At 36.8% G+C, this 18,854-nt stretch overlaps 1 protein-coding gene across 8 annotated transcripts in view; it reads left to right on the forward strand.

The window, feature by feature from the left end:
- TMEM117 (transmembrane protein 117) overlaps positions 1–18,854 on the forward strand; it is a 499,445-nt gene that overhangs the window by 253,032 nt on the left and 227,559 nt on the right. For 4 of the 8 annotated variants that reach the window (XM_023256968.2, XM_045061666.1, XM_023256970.2 and 1 more), the window contains one exon: positions 2,029–2,128. The exons of 1 other annotated variant lie outside the window; for it this stretch is intronic. In XM_023256968.2, coding sequence (XP_023112736.1) covers positions 2,029–2,128 — 100 coding nt within the window. Of the gene's footprint in view, positions 1–719; positions 743–2,028; positions 2,129–6,713; positions 6,765–18,854 lie in introns of those variants that run through there. 3 more of the 8 variants (XM_045061663.1, XM_045061664.1, XM_045061667.1) reach the window with 2 other exon arrangements.

An 18,854-nucleotide genomic window follows, 5' to 3' on the forward strand; every position in this document is an offset into this window, starting at 1 on the left:
AGGATGTACCCCCAAATTTCCATCCTAGCTCAATGTATTCTAGAACTCACTGGCAAAGTAACAGATAGGGATGTGGCATTCAACACATCCTTTGAAATAAATGTCACTGAAAGAGCTGGACAGTTATCAGAGCTAATACTCTAAAGTACACTGAGTTCACTGCCCAAGAACTGTTCAGTAATAGTGATACTGAGGAGAGTAAGACCAAGGTGTCCAAGTTAACTTGGGGGCTTTCATGCATAGGCTGTTTAGTTTGGTGAACTTGGTGGGAATCCAAGACTCATCGTCACTCTGGGGGGCTGCAGCCTCTGCATGCTGCTCTTGACTTCTGTTATGAATTATCCTCAAAGGATGTAAGTCTTGATCTTCATGTCTTCTAAAATACTGGGGAACAGAATAGATATTCTTTGTGTTTTTTATATCTCACTAACCTTTATAGGAAGAAGATACAGCATAGTGGTTAAGTGCCTGCATTTGGGAGACAATCATTTAGATTCAAACCTTGTGTATTTACTAGATGCTTGACCTTGAGAAAGTTGCAAAAACTCTTTGAAGCCTCAATTCCATATGTGTGAAACAGGAATCATAATACATTTCATTGCGCTGACTTGGAAGGTATTGGAGACACTGTATTTAAAGTGCAAATAGTGATCTCTGGAATATTGTAAGCAAGCAGTTTATGATAGCTATGATTTCTTTGGCCATTATGGAAATCCATGGAATAGAGACCCAGAATTTTGAGGTGAGATCTTAAGATTTTTATAAAGATCTTCTAAGGTAGGTGAATGAAGCATGTGGGAAAAAGTTGTTTTAAGAGTTCATAAGTTTTTTTTTTGTTGTTAAGTAAAACCATTTAAATATTTGTTTATATTATGGATAAAAAACACTATCTGAAATAACTCCAGAAAAAAAAAAAACAAAACTAAATTGGAGATGATTTACCTCTCAATGACTTCAAAAATGTATTTCTTTATAGTTTCACTAAATAACAAACATAGCATTTTCTACTGTATCTTATTTTAAAGTTCATTTAAGAAGAATCAAGGTTAACTAATACTCTTATGTTTAAGAAAAGAAACAAAATTTAATGTAAAAAAAATCTGAGCGAAAAAAAACCTTAGACTTAAAAAGAGAGAGAGAGAGAGAGAGAGGGAGAGAGGGAAATTTGATTCCTAATTACCATTCATCAGTTATGTGGTATTGATTGGGTGAGTTAAGTGATCTCCCTGTGTCCCAGTTTTCCTGGAGAAATTGTACCATATGAAAATAATACTTAGATTTTCTTGAAATCAAATAAGAAGAGAGAAATGAAATTACATGCAGTAAGTATAGTCTTGTTACTTGTATTTAATGATCAGCCATGCCTTTGAATCTCTCTTTGGGCTGTAAAGAACATGAATTAGTGTTATAGGAAGTGGACAAGAAATTGTGACACAAAAAGAGGTGAAATAAAATCTTCTGGTTATTGTTATTTATTTAAGTAATAATTTAAACCACATATATTTGAATCAAATTTTACGTTACTTCATTGCATTAAAATTTTTCTCAAATGCACCTTTTTTTGACTATTGTTCAGGTATGATATTCTATGTAAAGCCTAGTCCCAGTATGTCTTCAATAGTTCTGACTTGACAGAACTGAAAGAAAAGTGAGCTTTTCTCCTCCCTTTCAAGTTACTCTAACTCAGGAATTGTTTCCCCTCTCTTCATACCTGAGTGAGCATGAAATGATGCCTTTGCTGAGTATCTCTGTTTGATTTTCCAAAAGCTGTTGTCAGTCTTACAGCTTGAAAATGAAATGCACGTGGTAATTGGTATAGCCACAGCCAGCCTTCAAATCTAATTGGAGCTGACCCAGACACCCCCAGAGCTCTTCTGAGCCTTTCAGATCTGTAAGCATATGTGATGAGACAAAAGCGGGAGATCTTGTTGAAAGGGAGGGAAGTCCCTTTGCGTGTTGCTGAACCAGAATTCTTTGACGATGTAGCTCTCTCAGTCTGGACAATGTCTTGTGTGTTTGTTTCCACAGAGCATATATCATTACAGACTATATGGGCATCCGAAATGAAAGTTTCATGAAATTAGCTGCAGTAGGGACCTGGATGGGGGACTTTGTCACAGCTTGGATGGTAAGAAATTTTAACTTCACCCATTTCAAACATTAAATGGAAGACATGTTCATAATGTTGGATAAACACCACTTTTGATGGATTTAGAGCAAGAGTTACTTCTCTTTTGAGTGAAACAAATTCATGAATACAGAAAATTTAGATATTATATGTAGTATTTGTTTACTTCAGGGGGAAAATTAATGCAACTACAATATTAATGATGGCTGTCCACCAGGAAATATTTATTTATAACATACATACATATCTATCTATACATAGGGGCATACAAACATATACACATTCATAAAATTAATAGAATTTTTTTTTTATTTCCTATTGCACATGTCAAATTGTGTCTGTCAAAAAAGGATTGTTTTTTTTTGACATGTGCAGTTTTCATGTGAATGTTGTCTGGCCTGTCTCAGAAGAAGTATTCTTAATGACTATTTTCATTTAAAATTTTCTTCATAGCACATATTTATAATTGTATTAATATTATTTTACTTTTATTTAATGTTTTTATATGAGTATAGTTGACACCTAATTTACATTAGTTTCAGTTGTACAATGTACTGAATCAACATCTCTGTATGTTATGCTATGCTCATCACAAGGGTAGCTAGGGCTTTTAAAATAGTTTTCTACATTTGTTTTCTTCATTGAACATACTAACTTAATGGTGCATTATTAGTATTTTTTATTATAAGCCTGCAACAAATAGACAAACCATATTTCATGCTGAGTTCCTCTGTCAAGAGAGTAACTTCTGTCTTTTTTTTTTTTTTTGCTTTTTTTTCATTAATTTTTTTTTCAAGTATAATTTACATATGGTATTATATTAGTTTCAGGTGTCTGATATAATGATTCTACAATTTTTACATTTCTCAGTGCTCAGCAAGATAAGTGTATACTATTGGGGCACCCGGGTGGCTTTGTTGATTAAGTGTCTGATTTCGGCTCAGGTCATGATCTCATGGTTGGTGAGTTCGAGCCCCACGTCGGGCTTTGTGCTGACCATTCAGAACCTGGGGCCTGCTTCGGATTCTGTATCTCCCTCTCCCTCTGTCCCTCCCCTCCCCTGCTTGCTTGCTCTCTCTCTCTGTCTCTCAAAAATATATATTAAACAAATGCTTAAATAAAAAAGATAAATGTACTCTTAATCTCCCTTGTCTATTTCATCCATTCCCACCCACCTCCCCTCTAGCAATCACCAGTTTGTTCTCTGTATTTAAGAATGTGGGTGTTTTTTTTTTGGCCTCTTTTGTTTATTTGTTTTGTTTCAAGTTTTTATTTAAAGTCCAATTATTTAACATATAGTGAGTGTAATATTAGGTTAAGGAGTAGAATTTAGTGATTCATCACTTATATGTAACACCCAGTGCTCATCACAACAAGGACCCTCCATAAATACCCATCACTGATTTATCCCATCCCCCTGCCCACTCTCCCTCCAGCAACCCTCAGTTTGTTCTCTGTATTTAAGAGTCTGGTTGTTTGTTTGTCTCTTTTTATTTGTTTGTTTTGTTTCTTAAATTCCACATATGAGTGAAATCAGGTGATATTTCTCTTGCTCTGTCTTATTTTGCTTAGTATTATACCCTCTATGTCTATCCATGTTTTTGCAAATCACAAGATTTCATTCTTTTTTTATGGCTGAGTAATAGTCCATTGTGTGTGTGTGTGTGTGTGTGTGTGTGTGTGTGTGTGTGTGTAGGTGTGTGTGTATTACATCTTCTTCACTCCCCAAAAACAAAAACACTAGTTGGAAAAGACATATGCACCTCTTTGTTTATTGCAGCATTATTGACAATAGCCAAGAAATGGAAGTAACCCAAGTGTCCGTTGATAAATGAATAACTTCTGTTTTTAACCATTGGATTAATTAAATATAGTATGTAGCTCAAAGGCTCTAGGTCCTATAAGTTTATAAGAGAATCTCAGAGTACAAAGAGCATAACTCTCATAAAAATGGAATGTATTAACCTTTGTTGACGCCTTTCAAAGTAATTAGCTTTATTCTTCCATTCACTTGAAAATGAGAGGACCAACCAAAAGAAAGGATGCCCTGCCATGTCACATGTAGGGACATGCCCCTACAAAGGTGTTCCAAAGGTTGTCACAACAGTTACTGCCCTTTCTATGGATAGCTTTGTGTCTTACCTAGAGCAGGTGTTTTCAGGAGACAGGAAGCAGTTACATCTTAACTGCTACTACTGTGATCATCTTGCAAGAGTACTAAGTAACTACCAAAAGGTTTGTATAGCCTAGTTTTTGAGCCTCCTATCTCTGTGTTCAATTTTAGAATGTTAACAGAACAGGTTACCAAATGTATCCTGTTCCATTAACTTTAAGATCTAGATTTGAAAAGTGATCTATTTTATTTGTAGTCACTAGATGTGACAGTTAGAACAAATCAGACATCAGGTGCCTGGCTGGCTCAGTTGGTAGAGATGTGACTCTTGATCTCAGAGTTTTGAGTTCAAGCCCCATGTTGGGCATAGAGTTTACTTAAAAAAATACAGAAAATTAGAGAGAGAGAGAGAGAGAGAGAGAGAGAGAGAGAATATGAAAGCCAGACATAAAGACCAGGCTGCCTCATGTCAAAAGTTTCTATTTCCATTGGGAAAAACATTTAGAAGGGAAACGAAATAGAAAATAGTTTGCCGTTTAAAAGGGAACCTATTTAGAAAGAAAACTTTAAACATGTAACTTTCTTGAAATAGGAGCTAATGCCTTTTGAAAAATATCTGCATTAACTGTGGATTGTGATTTTTTTTTACTCCATTTTGATGGTGAGTCTGCTTAATAAAATGGAAAAGAGAAATCAGAAATTTGGATTCTCTGACCTTGCCACATATAGTTTGATCTTCCACAAATAATATACAATCCTCTGAGCCTGCTTGTACATTTCTCTAAAGGGGTTAGTAGTTGCTGCCCGTGCTACAAGTTTCTGTGAAGATTAAGTGTGTGGTCCTGTAATAGGGCTTAAAATGCTGCAGTATGAGGTGGACATAAATGCTTTATTGTAGACATTCATGCTTTTCCCAGCTTATCCCAGGTCCGGGGGCCAGAATGTCTACAGTTCCCTTCCAGCCTCCAGTGCCAGGACACACTAAGGCAATACAGCACATGACTTCCTGATTTCCACGTAACACTGCCCCTGAGCAAAGTCAGGGGAGAAGCACAGACCAACAAGCCCTGTGACCTCAGTCTGTAGTTTTCAGGATCCACCATTTGATACAGAAATCATTTTCTTTCTTTCTTATTTTATTTTATTTATTTTGAGAGAGAAGGAGAGAGTGAGAGTCAGAGAGAGAGAGACAGAGAATTGAAGGGGGAGAGAGAGAAGGAGAGAGAAAGAATCCCAAGCACGCTTTCCCCTATCAGTGTGGAGCCCAATGTGGGGTTTGAACCTACGAACTGTGAGATCATGACCTGAGCCAAAATCAAGAGTCAGACGCTTAACTGATCAAGCCACCCAGGCACCCCTAGAAATCATTTTCTTTCCCATGATGACATCGGTATCTGTTTGTGGCCCAATTCTACCGAAACCCTCCTCAGACTTTCCCTCAAGATAGTGTTTCCTAGGCCATATGTAGCTGTCTCAATTTACTTCATTTTTTAAATTAGGATCTTTTTCTTTTGGTTTTTTAAATTAAAAATTTTTTAAATGTTTATTTTTGAGGAAGAGACAGACAGAGAGAGTGAATGGGGGAGGGACAAAGAGGGACGGAGACACAGAATCTAAAGCAGGCTCTAGGCTCTGAGCTGTCAGCACAGAGCCCAACGTGGGGTCTGTGAGATCATGACCTGAGCCAAAGTCAGAAGCTTAACCAACTGAGCCACCCAGGATCCCCAGGATCTTTTTCTTTTGAATCATAAGGTGGGTGGGGGAGGGCAATTTCTAGGGCAGCCCTGAGAGGCAAACACATGGTGCAGCTTTGACCAAAGACCTTTACCTTTTGTGGTTGGATTTCTACTGTGCACTTCTCTGCCCTTCTCTTGTGGCCTAGCAGAGTACAAATAATTCCACAGTTTAGCTGTGGTCTTTCTCTTCCTCTAAGGTCTGGCTCATGTTCCTAGTTTACTAAATTTACTACTGTAATACCTTCTATTTTCACTAGCTAACCTGGTACCTTTTTACCTTTTTCAATACCATATATAATTACTCTGATCAATACTTCCAATACCACAGAAGTAGGACTGGATTGAGAATCCAGAAAAATGTGTTTTAGGTTTAACGCAGCAATGTGATCTTAAGTCACTTAACCTTCTGGGACCTCACATGTTTTCCTTTCCGTAAACTGAGAAAGAATCCAAAGTCCTTTGTTGCTTATGTTATATGAAATATTGACCTTTCCCAGTTAGACACAGGGATACAAATGGCAAAAGAAACAGCGCTCTCCTGATTTGAAAGTACAGTCACACAGGGAGGATTCCCAGAGCACCTCATTTCTATTCCCATTTTTATTCACCGACTAGGTGGTAAGTTTCCATATAAATATTTATATGTCTACATATGTGTGCATTGATAACATTTTAAAAAATAATAGTTTTCCTCATGAGAGGAGTCTAAGGAGGTTTGACCTTCATTTGTCTATAGAATTTTCACCATGAAGTGAATATCAATGATGAAGGTGACTGTCATGGAAAAGTAAGTGACTATTTACATTTCCAATAAAAGTGTGCCTTTTAATGTATTTCTGAAATGGAGAATTTTTCTTTTATGGAAATAATTCAAAACTTCCTCATGGTTTTAAAAGGCACACCAGAACTGATGAGATCCCCAGGCAAGGCTGATGTCAACCAACCTGACAAATCTCTCTGACCCTCACACTGCTGAGCATCAAGCTCTACTAGGTTCAGCTTCCTGGCAATCCTGACTTTTCCCAGCTCTGTGGGATGCCTCATGCAGAGGACAAAATAATATATTAAGTCAGGGTTAACATCACTATTTGTTTGGTCAGATAGATTTTTAAAAAATTCATGTAAAAGAAATACATAAAATGACAGTGGTGTCATTGAGCCCTGAGCTGGTCCTTTGTGTTGATACGAGCAGAGAAGAGCTCTGTCATGAAGACACGCATGAAATAAAAGCACTGGGTGTCTCATGCAACACCATTGCCACGTATCCACAAATTTGCCCACCCTCTGCCATTGAGCGAGGGGCAGGGGCTGTCGGCCCATCCCACAGTACATATCTGCAGTTTTACTATCCCCTCCTGCAGAAGACAAAGATCACAGGCTCTGCTCAGGTCTAAGGTGACAGAGGATTCTGAGGACATCAAGATGGCATTTTCTTCTGCCCTTCATTTAATAGCAGAAGAAAAAATCACTTCCTGTCTATCTGTACCTAACCATCTCCTTTCTGCAGCCCTTTGCCTCTTCCTGCTCTAGTGGCTTTTCTGTTACAGCAGTCAATGGTAAATGGCTTATGACAGCGATAGGGACATCAGAGTCCAGGTTTGAGGTTCATGTTTGCGGGAGGGGACCAGGGAGGGTACAAATGGTAAAGTTGAGCCATGACCTAAAGAAGACCATTCACATAGTGAGGACTGAAGTCAAGAAGCATTTTTCATCATAAAACCATATATGGTATGTATCACGTCTTACTACTCATGGAACCTTGCTTGGTCTTGGCATATTTTTCCCAGGATTGTCTGTGGACTTCTGTGTGTATATGTGTTACTACTAGCAAAGCTTCCCCTGTAAAGAGACGTCATACATACAAAAAACAATGTAGTTGTTTGCCCATTGGCTTTACCTTTATTTCACATTTGTATAGCGACTGTTTGTGTGATTCACACACAATTTTAATTTCTTCTTGAAATTCAGAGTTCTATTAGAGCTACAAAAACTTAGTATGTTATGTAGAAATGTCTTTAGATTGATAAAACATAGCCTTTGTAGGATTTGTAGGACTACAACAAGAAGTAAAATCTTAAAATTTGCTTAATTATCTCCATTGAATCTCTGGCAAGAATATGATTGTAGAAAAAAAAGTGTTTTTTAAAAATATATTTCTCCCTTCTATTTTAAGTGTGCCTATTTTGTAAGTACTGCATTATCTCTCTAAATATTTGAGTGACAAATTTGCCTTCTTATGTTTCACATGTGTTCTGTTCCTTCAAAGAGATGGTGTAATTCATATTTATATCGCTATAATCTTTGTTTCAAACGGCTGTGTTTATTTAAGAGGTAAAGCTGAAAACTCTTTCTTCTTTACTTGGTTATAAACTTCCTGAGGGGCGTTCCAGTATCACTTGTGGCACTCAGCACACTACCAGGCATAAATAGATGCTTAAGAAACATTTATTGAAGAATAAATGGATGATAAGAGCACATAAGCATTAAGTTCCATTTCTTTTTCATTGCTCCATTTTGTGACTTAGTGTTGTAAAATGGGCATTCTAAAAGGTGGAGGGAGAACTGTACTGTTCAGGGTCTTCCTATCCCCTCACCCCCGTAAGCACTTGTCCTCTGAGCTTGTTTCCATACCAGGAGGACACATGCTTGTAAACACCCTTGGTTGGAAGTAATAGATTGTTGATGGAATTCCCCCAGCATTGTGATGTATCCTTTGAGTATAGAAGGCATTCTTTTTTTTTTTTAACTTTTTAATGTTTGTTTATTTTTGAGAGGGAGAGAAAGAGAGACAGAGTGCAAGCAGGGGAGGGGCAGAGAGAGAGGGAGGTACAGAATCTGAAGCAGCTCCAGGCTCTAGCTGTCAGCACAGAGCCTGATGTGAGGCTCAAACCCACCAACCCGTGAGATGGTGGTCTGAGCTGAAGTTGGATGCTTAACTGACTGAGCCCCCCGGGCGCCCCTAAAGGCATTCTTAGGTAAAACAAACATTGAGCTTTAGAGATCCTGCCAGAGGGTTCTTTGAATGGCCATTATTGCTGTCACTGGCATAGTTCTTCTCCTGGCTCTGGGGGTGGAAGGAAGCGAGGTGAAGATATATCCCTTCAGCCACTTAAGCACAGAGCTATTCCCACATAAGACAGAAAACTGGTTAAACTTCAGTGGACAGAGGCAGAGAGAATTAAAGAATGGTGTATGCTTGAGAATAATTAATAGTCCTGAATCAGTCTTTATTTACAAATCTGGAACAGAATAGAGTGAGGGAGTGTTTCTGCAGGTTTCAGAGAAAAATATTCCTTCTAGCTTAAATGTAGAAGATATGAAATTATATATATATATATATATACACACACACAGATTATGTATTTGTATATATGTATATATACATACATATTAACTTAAAACTTGTGTATATATTATATCTATGTATATGTGTATATATACACACATACATACTAACTTAAAATTTGTCACATGTTTTTATTGTGGTCCCATGCTTGCTGCTTATTTTCTATTATTGTCCCATGCTTTACTAAGAGAGGGTTGTGATTATTTCTGTTATTTTCATTTCACCAAGTTTAATAATAGCTTATTTAGCTCAAAATTTCCTATTACGTACCTGCCATTATGTTGTGGACTGAAAATGCTAAGTTTGTCAATGAACAATAGCTTATAATAAAACTGACATCACATCTAGCTTGTTATTCCATCTGGAATTGAGCTTGACAATTCATATTATGATCAATGCCAGTTTTCTAATTATTTCTCTTCCACTGATATCAAAATGGCAGAATATAAAGCATAATTGAATTGATTTAGTATCTGAAATAAGGTAGCAATAATAGCTTTACTCAACTTAATAATAAAGAAGAATTTATATGCTGTGAAAGATGGAATCAAAGGACTAGAGTTAGCAAACTCATTGAGCAAGTGTCTATGACAAATGGAAGAACACAAATGAGATATTTAGCCACTGGAGCTGAACCCAAGAGCTTGGCATTACTCTGAGTTTTTATGTTTTGCTCTCTTTTCTTTGTCTGTTCTTTGGAGCAGTTCACGACTTCAGTTACCTCCATGATTGGTTAACCCCATATTTGATAAATTTGTTGGTTTCATTTCATTATTTTATACAGTGCAAGTGGAAACTGGTTCAAGAATTTAGTTAATAATGTATTCTTTCTATAAAGATTCTGTGTTAAGTGAGATTCCCTAAAAAAGTGCATGCATCATAGATTTGGGAGCACATGATTTATTGAGGGAGTGCTCTTCAGGGAAACCTGTAAGGAGACGAGAGACCCAGGGGAGAGTGGGGAAAAGAAGCAAGCAAAGATGTGGTCAATATGGCTACAGGTAAAATCTCCACTTGGCCTGGTCCACTCGGTGCATGCTATGTTCTTGGGGAGTGGAGTGTACCGGTGGGTGAAGAGGATCTGGGCAGGTCACCAACATGGACACAGACAAAACCTAAAGACACTAGATTTAGTAGTACCTGTAATTGAAGAAAATCGTTGCCAGTTCATCTGGTCATTGGATTGAAACAAAGAGCATAATAGAAGAATTATTTTTTACATTACCTTTTTATTCATTAGAAAATTTAGAGCCAAATATGGTCATTTTGCTTTTGCACATATAAATATTTTAACATCTCTATAAATATTTTAGCATTGTGTTTCATGTTCCTTCAAAATAATAAGTTCTCACTAAAAAATTAATAAGACAGGAGAGTCTAACCTATTTTCAGAGAGCATCACAAATTGTGATCAAGAGTCTTTTAATTTTCAGGACTCTTGGATTTTTAAAGTATTGACCATATGGCATGAAATAAAAAAAGTATTTCTGAGTAAAATAGATTGTAGTATAGCACATGGATGTTTAAGAATAGAAGCCCAAATTCTGGCTCCACTATGACTTTTCTAAGTTTAATGTCTATCGGAAATTCATAGTATGTTATGGGCATATTGTATGTAATTTATAATCATTTATTAAAAATTTATGGACTATACGCTAAGTATGAAAGGCATCTATGGAAATTTACTGAATTGAACTACAATAAGATAGGAAAGACACTAAGGCCATCTCTTACAGAGAGACATTCCCATTAGAGGCAGAAAACACTCACTTTTCATCTTTCCCATTTCCAATTTCATCACCTTTCAGTTCCATTATACTGTATTTCTGTTTCTGGGTTTACACTTCCTCAGGGCAGGTGAGGAAAGAAGGATTGTCCACACATTCTTTATCATTTTCCTAACATAATGCTTCACACCTTTAAAGTACGATTTATCAATAATTTTCCCAAAGAAGTTTAAATAAAAGCCAGGAAACACTGATATTTATTTTTCCTTTCAAAGTCAATAATACAATGAGTACTAGTTGCTAATATCAGTGTACATTAGAACTTCAGAAAGAAGCTATGTGGGTTGTTTTTGTTTTTGTTTTGTTGTTGTTTTTTTGGTAAAAGTTTTCGTAAGTAGTTAGATTATTCCCCTTGTAATTTTTTTTTTTAACTTTTACGTAGTACCTCTTCCTAGGCGCCAAGCACTGTATGTTTGTGTGTGTATGCGTGTGCGTGCATGCGTGTGTGTGTGTGTGTGTGTGTGTGGGTGTGTGTAAATTTTCAGTTAGTTTCCAAAGTCTTCAATGCTTTTAACTACTCCATTATCTTGCTGAGCAGAATAATTTTCTTGGGAATATTTAATCAGGATCTTAATAAGAGGTGGAATATAGACATAGAAGTTGGTTTAATTTTTTTTTTTTTTTTGCTAGCATGTTAATAAAATTTGTTGAATTGTGCCATTAATTGGGGCAAGGGGAGTGCAGATCTTTTTAGGTGCTAAGCGACAGTACGTGACATCCCAGCCAAAGTATTACTTTTAAATTTTAGAAAACTCAGCTGCTATTCTTACTGCTTTTTGACAGATATAGGTGCTTGAAAGCATCTCATTTCTGGGACTGGAAGAAAGTAAAGAATAGCTTTCTATTATACTACCATTAAGAGAGATACTGCAATTCCTGGTTATTTCAGCACTAAGTGTTTTGTTTATATGAAATCGCTATCCTTTAGCAGTTGTTTGCCCCAAGGATTTTTAGAGCACTAAAGATTTTTATATTCACAGTGTATGTTGCATTTGTAGTTAAATGTTCTGTAAACATCAAAAAGAAATTTATGGCAATGAAGTGCCTAGTATTATGTTTTGTGGTTGCTTTATGAAAGCTATTACATCATATTTCAAGAAATTGAAGTATTTAAGTGAGTGGGGGAATATTTTGGTAATGAATGGTTAAGTAAAATCATGTTTGGCATATATTCTTCTCTTTTCTTACATATCTGAAGGCTGATTGGGAAATAGAAGACTTCCTTTTGCCCTGGCTGGCAGAAGATGTTAAGGTTTATCCCGGCCCTGTGCCTGACTCCAGTAGCCTTCCCTAGTCTATTTAAGTTGTTCACTGAGTGTCTTGAGTTGCTTTGTGAACATGATAGTGCACAAGGTAAGGAGTCAATTAGGCATAGAACAGTAGTAGAACTTACAAGTTAGGTATAATATCAAATAAATACCTTTGACATTTCCAAAGATATCAAATACAACAGACCACTAGGTCCATTATCAGTAGTTTCTTTAATACTATAGACCAGGGTTCACAGAGAGAACAACACATGTGCCACCTTAAAAATTCCTAATTGTTCTTCACTTCTAAGCAGAGGCTATATGAGAAACAATGCCTACGTTAGAGTCAGGCACTTGAGATGAAGCAGGAAACCTGGAGAGAAGCCATCTGTTTTCACTGAAAGAATAGCACCTCTCATAAAGGTTTTAAAATACATCATAAAAGATACTGTGAACCTGTAGCTATTGAAAAAAAAAAGAAACTGAATAATTTTCAAGATCTGACTACTTTCTTCTTTGACTTATGTTATAATTGTCCTAATTTCTATTTGGCATTTTCAATTTCAACTAGAGATGATAGAATCAGTGGAAGATTTTTGGCAAATCTAAGTGTAGATTGAAAAAAAATGCATTTTATTTTGCTTCAGTAAAAAATTGGCAAAATGAACCAATTTTGTGCCTACCTAGGTGGTAGATATCTAAACTCATTCATTCATTCATTGAATGAATATTTATTTATATGGTGACCTAGTTTATTAGATAAGCTTATTACCCGATTCTTTTGAGTATTAACGGGATTAAATATAATTAAAATTATGTAAGTTTTGAAATATTTATTAATCAACAGATTGATTTTACTATATTGGTATAGGTATAGAATGTCTTTTTAAAGGCCACTTAAAATTCATTTTTTTCTAAAATGTAAAAATAACATATATCCATGTGTATTAAAACAAATATATTTTTTAATTTTTAATTTTGATTACATGATCACTTAAAAAACAAACAATAATTATTCTTGGTACCTATTTACATTATTTTCTTAGCCTTATAAGGTAGTGTTATTGGTATCTGTCTGAAATTGTTGACACTTAACAATTGATATCTTTGTAGATCACAATATTTTTGAGAAAATACTTTCTTTAGTGCCAAAGGACCTGGGATGCTCATAGCGTATTCTACTAAATGGAAGATTGTACACATTCATTTTATTTATTTTTTTATTTTATTTTATTTTTAAAAAATTTTTTTTTTCAACGTTTATTTTATTTTTGGGACAGAGAGAGACAGAGCATGAACGGGGGAGGGGCAGAGAGAGAGGGAGACACAGAATTGGAAACAGGCTCCAGGCTCTGAGCCATCAGCCCAGAGCCCGACGCGGGGCTCGAACTCACGGACCGCGAGATCGTGACCTGGCTGAAGTCGGACGCTTAACCGACTGCGCCACCCAGGCGCCCCCACATGCATTTTAGTACTATTTTAGCGCCAATATTTCCTCAGACATCTTTTTGCCTCCATTTAAACTAGTCTTTTTCCTCACAAACTTATTTCCTACATAATAAAACTCATCAACTAAGTTATCTCTATGTATCCTTTTTGAATACTTTACCAAATTTTGATGACACAAAGTTATAGACCTTTAGTAGTCCAAGACCCTTCCGAGGGTCTCACTCACGTACTGATGAATCTATTCATGTAATAAATATGCAGCAAGCATCTACAGAATGAGAAAAAAAAATGTGTGAGAGAGTAAACATCACATCTTAAATATGGCGAAAGTGGAGTTCTAATATCATTGCATTTGAAGTTAACTTCCTCTTACTGAAGGAACCTTCTTCAGGGACTTTCCTCAGTCAGCCTCTCACGAGACTCTGGGCTGGCAGAGCTCGTGCTGTGTGGCGTGTTGTCCCACATCTTTTGGTCTACTCAGAGCTTCCAAATCTTCTTTCAGCATCCCAAGTCATAGTCTGTGGTGAGGTTTTAATGAATGGCAGTAGCTTTCTGTGTTAAACTTGCATAAATAATAAATACTAGAATTGCAGATTCAAATGCCCTGAGGGCCAGACCCATCTAGTAAAAGTGTGAAACATCTGGTTTGAGATAAAAGGGTGTGTGGGGTGGAGGGAGGGGCTATATTGAACCAGAGCGCATATTCCCTATGAAGAGGTTTCAAGATTGATTTAGTAAAACAAACAAACAAACCAGGAATGCAAAGTAGGATGTAACTTCACGAATTCTGCCCCCCCCCCCCCCCCCCGGTCATCTGTCATCTGTTTTATCCTTTATAAACAGGGAACATTAAGCTGGAAGCTGACACATCACATGAACGTTGAAAGGTCAGTGTGAGGAGTGAATCTGGGGCAAGTGCCATTTTAGAACATCTCCATCACACCCCATAAACTTGTGTGTCCTCTGCAGGGTGGGTCCTCCCTGTTTGGTTCTTACTTCTAAAAGGCAGGGGAGACCAGAACTCCCTGCACTCTAATCACAGCTGCTAAGAACAACCAGAGGCCTTGTTCCACTTAGCACTCTTTCCACTCAACAGTTCAAGCTCAAGTGGACAAAAAAAAATTTTTTTTTATAATAACACTTTCTGAAGTGTTAATGAAATGCTTGTTATTGTGGTCAGGTTAGCCACTACCAGCATGTGTGCAGAGAGACTGAAAGCTCATACTGTATTTGTTGACTGACTAGCTTCGCTTTATCACAGGGAAATGATGTGCACATGCATTCTAAATGAATATGCATTGTGGAAATCTTAAACGAATATAAATGTCATTAAGATGTCAGTATTTATCAAGCTCTTAGGCAGTTTCTTTATAGGCACAATGAACCCAGCTTACTATTTGGTTGGTTGCTCCACTGTTTTTTTTTTTTTTTTAACCTGAGTTCCATAAGGCAGTTTTTCCCAAATTTGTCTTTACATTGGACTTACCTGGGGAAGTTCAGAAACAACTGATGCCTGTGTCCCACTCCCAGAGATGGTGGTTTAATTTGTCTGGATTATAGCCTGGGCATTGGAATTTTTTAAAATGTGAGATTCTAATACACAGGCAAGTTGGCGATCATTTCTCTAAGGTGGTTTTAGGAAGTTTTGCATGGGAATATTTTGACATATGTGGGCTCAGAACCATCCAGTATCAAAGCTGAAGGGAAACTCAGGGGAGGAATCTTTTGGTGTTCAGAGACTTCACAAAAAAGAAGCAGGAATGAAGACCAAGAAGGATGAGAGGGTGGGCTTCCCCGGGACCCACACATTGCCACAGGGCGATGTAGGTGTTCAATAAATTTACCCTTGCCTCCAGTGCTAACTCTAGAACTTGATTTGGGTTTCTTACAGAGCAACTTTCAAGTGTGGGTTGCTTCTGATACTCAAAACAGATTCCCCTAAAAGAATGCCAGCTTTGCTATAAAGCTGATCAACATCCCTATGCCTGAGCTTGAGCTCAAGTTATGCAACGAGTTTACCTCTCTAGCTATTAGGACAGGTATGTGCTCATTTCCACCCGCTCATAATACAGAAAACAGCTTATAATTTTGCCTATTTGAATACAGTGTCATTTACATAAACTTTCTTCCAATGCATCCTCCCTCCCACCAGCATATGACCCTTTCCCCTAATTCTCCATGTGCATTAATTTAATTCTTACCTCTCATTAAATGTTAGCAAGTATTATTGCCATTTGCCCAGGGGGTGGCTTACTTTTCATAATTATTACTTAGACAATACAGCTGTGAACTGCTGTGAGATAAAATATAAAGCACGTGGAATTATGACTGTTAATAGTGTTACTTAATTTAAAAAGTTACAGTGTTTCATAAATGAGAACATCTTAAAATATAATTTGCAGTTTGCATTTTCTGAATGAAGACTTTCTACTAATCTTAACATCTTTTTATTTTCACTATGCTGTCATTCCCACATGAATATGAAGTAATACCAAGATTGTATTTTCACCATTTTTCATAGAAAACTATTTAAGTGAGGATGTTTTTTTATGAGGCCACTTTTAAGTAGGTAACTCTAAATTATAAATACACCTGATGTTAATGTTATGCCATTTGCCAGAATTTTGACTGCTTATAGGAATTAACACATGAATTATGTTAAGTGATGAAAATTCACAATTAAAAATTGTATTATTTAAGGAAAACTTATATATCAAGTATGCTTTTCTAAATATGACTAGACCATCTTGAGTGTATAAATCATAGTCCCTATTCACTAAAATACGTCTAAAAAGTAGTGTTGAAAAATGCTGAATCTTAAAATACAATCTTGATACAAAGTAGGTCCATTTGAATTTTTAAATGCCATTAAACTTTGCCTCATAATTTTTCCCTTCTGATGGGCCCTGAGTTCCAAATATTAGTAAAGTTTCCCAGGAGTATTAGAGGCAAAAATAAGACATGAATTTAAATAGTTTTATTCCCATCCACTTTTAGTCCTGTTTATGTTAGTAAAGGCCAGGTTGCAAATGTTGTTAAAATACTAATTTTGTATTCTGTAAAATAGACTATATGCAGAAAAACATGAAGGGGGGGTGAAGTTGGAGCCAAATATGGCATTCAAGAAGCAAACGTGGGAGGCAGATGAGTAAGATGACATTTTTCTAGTCAATGACAATTATCGAGTCTCTCATCTGATTTTCCTGCTGAGTTTTCACAACAGTTCATTGACTTGTACATAAAAAGTAAAGCTTGGAGTCAATTAAGGTGTGACGACAAAGGAATTCAATAGCAAACCCCAGGTAATCATAAGGTAAGGTTAGTGTAGATTTTAATTTGAAAGTTTGAGAAAACCGCTGCACAAGAACAACAACTTTTGATGCGAAGTGGATCTTGACAGAAGCTCAGATCCCTGATATTTCAGTTCTGTTCATTTGTCAACATAAAGGCGAGATAGAGTCTTATGGGATTAAGCAAACTCCGTGGCTAAAAATATAGTTTGACATTTCTTGAATGCACTTGACAAGACTCCACATAAAATTATATTAGTATTCTTTCCAGCTACTAGAAGATTTTTAAGGGAGGCTGAGTTCTTTTATTCAAATTCAAATTTAATCTTTGGTTGCCATGGCATCTTAAAAAAATTAATCATATATTGTTGAGTTTTAAATGTTGGGTAGAGGATGTTTTAGTACAGTTGGAAAACAATAAACTTGAGAAATGTTCTTGTAAAAATTAAATTGCGTTCAGGAACTTTAAGAAAAAATTAACAAGGCCTAAAAACAGTTAATGACAGAGATTGTGCACAATAGGAAAAGTGATTATTGACCGTGCTGTCAATAGTTGTCAGCGTCTGCTCTGCTCTCTGGCATCCTTGCTGTGGTACAGCTGGCTGACAGATTGTCGCTAATGTGCAAGTGGAGGAGAAAGGTGGTGAGGAGGACCAAGGGTCGCATAATAGAAGATGCCAGCAGCCAACTGGAGTGATGCATGTGTCATGGCTGGCGCTGGTCAGAGGAAGAGATCTGCAGAGAAATCCTGTGGTCATTGGGATGATAGGGATTAGGGGGGCGGTAAATGGAAAGTATTGGATGGAGACAGAATTGGACGGAATTGTATAGGTCCTGGAATGGCACTTCAGCATGAGAGCAGTGAGTGGCAATCACTGCTAATCACCCACTGTTGTAGCTATGGTAATGGAAGACTGGTACCTGTAGAGCTTCAAAATGTTGAGAGCTTCTCTTCAGATGCAATGGGTGTTACCACCTTAGCATCCCTGCCTTCTTCACTTGTCCTTCCCTTTGAGAAACATTATTTGCCAGCTTGTTGGATTCTAGCTCTGCTCTGTTTACTTGCAGGAACAACAGACTGCAGTGTCCAATCACATTATTTACTCTTTAAAACCTTTAAAAGAAAAAACAAAACAAAACAAACAAAAAAAACCCACTGCAGATGGTTTAGTTTTTTGAAACAAATGCAAAGGTGTGAATGGTTAATCAGGCTGAAACAATCACAGAGCTGTGCTTTTGAAAGCTTACCAAGTGCCAGCCTTACTTTGATGTTAGCAGTTTTTTTTTTCCTAAAGAGTGGGTCCATAATTTTTAATGAAGGCTTTGCCCATTCATGCTTGAAATTCATGAGTATAATGTGCAGCCAGATAATAACAAGATTTGGTGTCAAACTGTGAGGCATATAATTTCTGCATGCCTAGGAATTAGCACTTGATACCCTAAAATATATCTCCTGTTCTCCCTAAACATACTGGCAAAAGGAAGAAGGCTGACAAAATTGTTATTAATTGCTTTGTAACTTCATTGAAATAATCAACATAATGAACTTAATTGGGATGGTTCTTGAAGTACTAAAAGTAACTTAAAAAGGGAATTTGAGTTCCCAGATGCCTGGGGAGAAACAAAGTGCTGTTGTGGAAATGACAGAGAAGGCGCAGAAACAAATGTAGGCACTTTAGCATAATGCTCATCTCCACCTGGGTTCCTAGTTTCCAACCAGAGAGCGGAGGAAAAGCACCGAAACCCCGGCCAAAG

The sequence above is a fragment of the Felis catus genome, chromosome B4 (genome assembly GCF_018350175.1).
Source record: "Felis catus isolate Fca126 chromosome B4, F.catus_Fca126_mat1.0, whole genome shotgun sequence".
NCBI classification, from domain to species: domain Eukaryota; kingdom Metazoa; phylum Chordata; class Mammalia; order Carnivora; family Felidae; genus Felis; species Felis catus.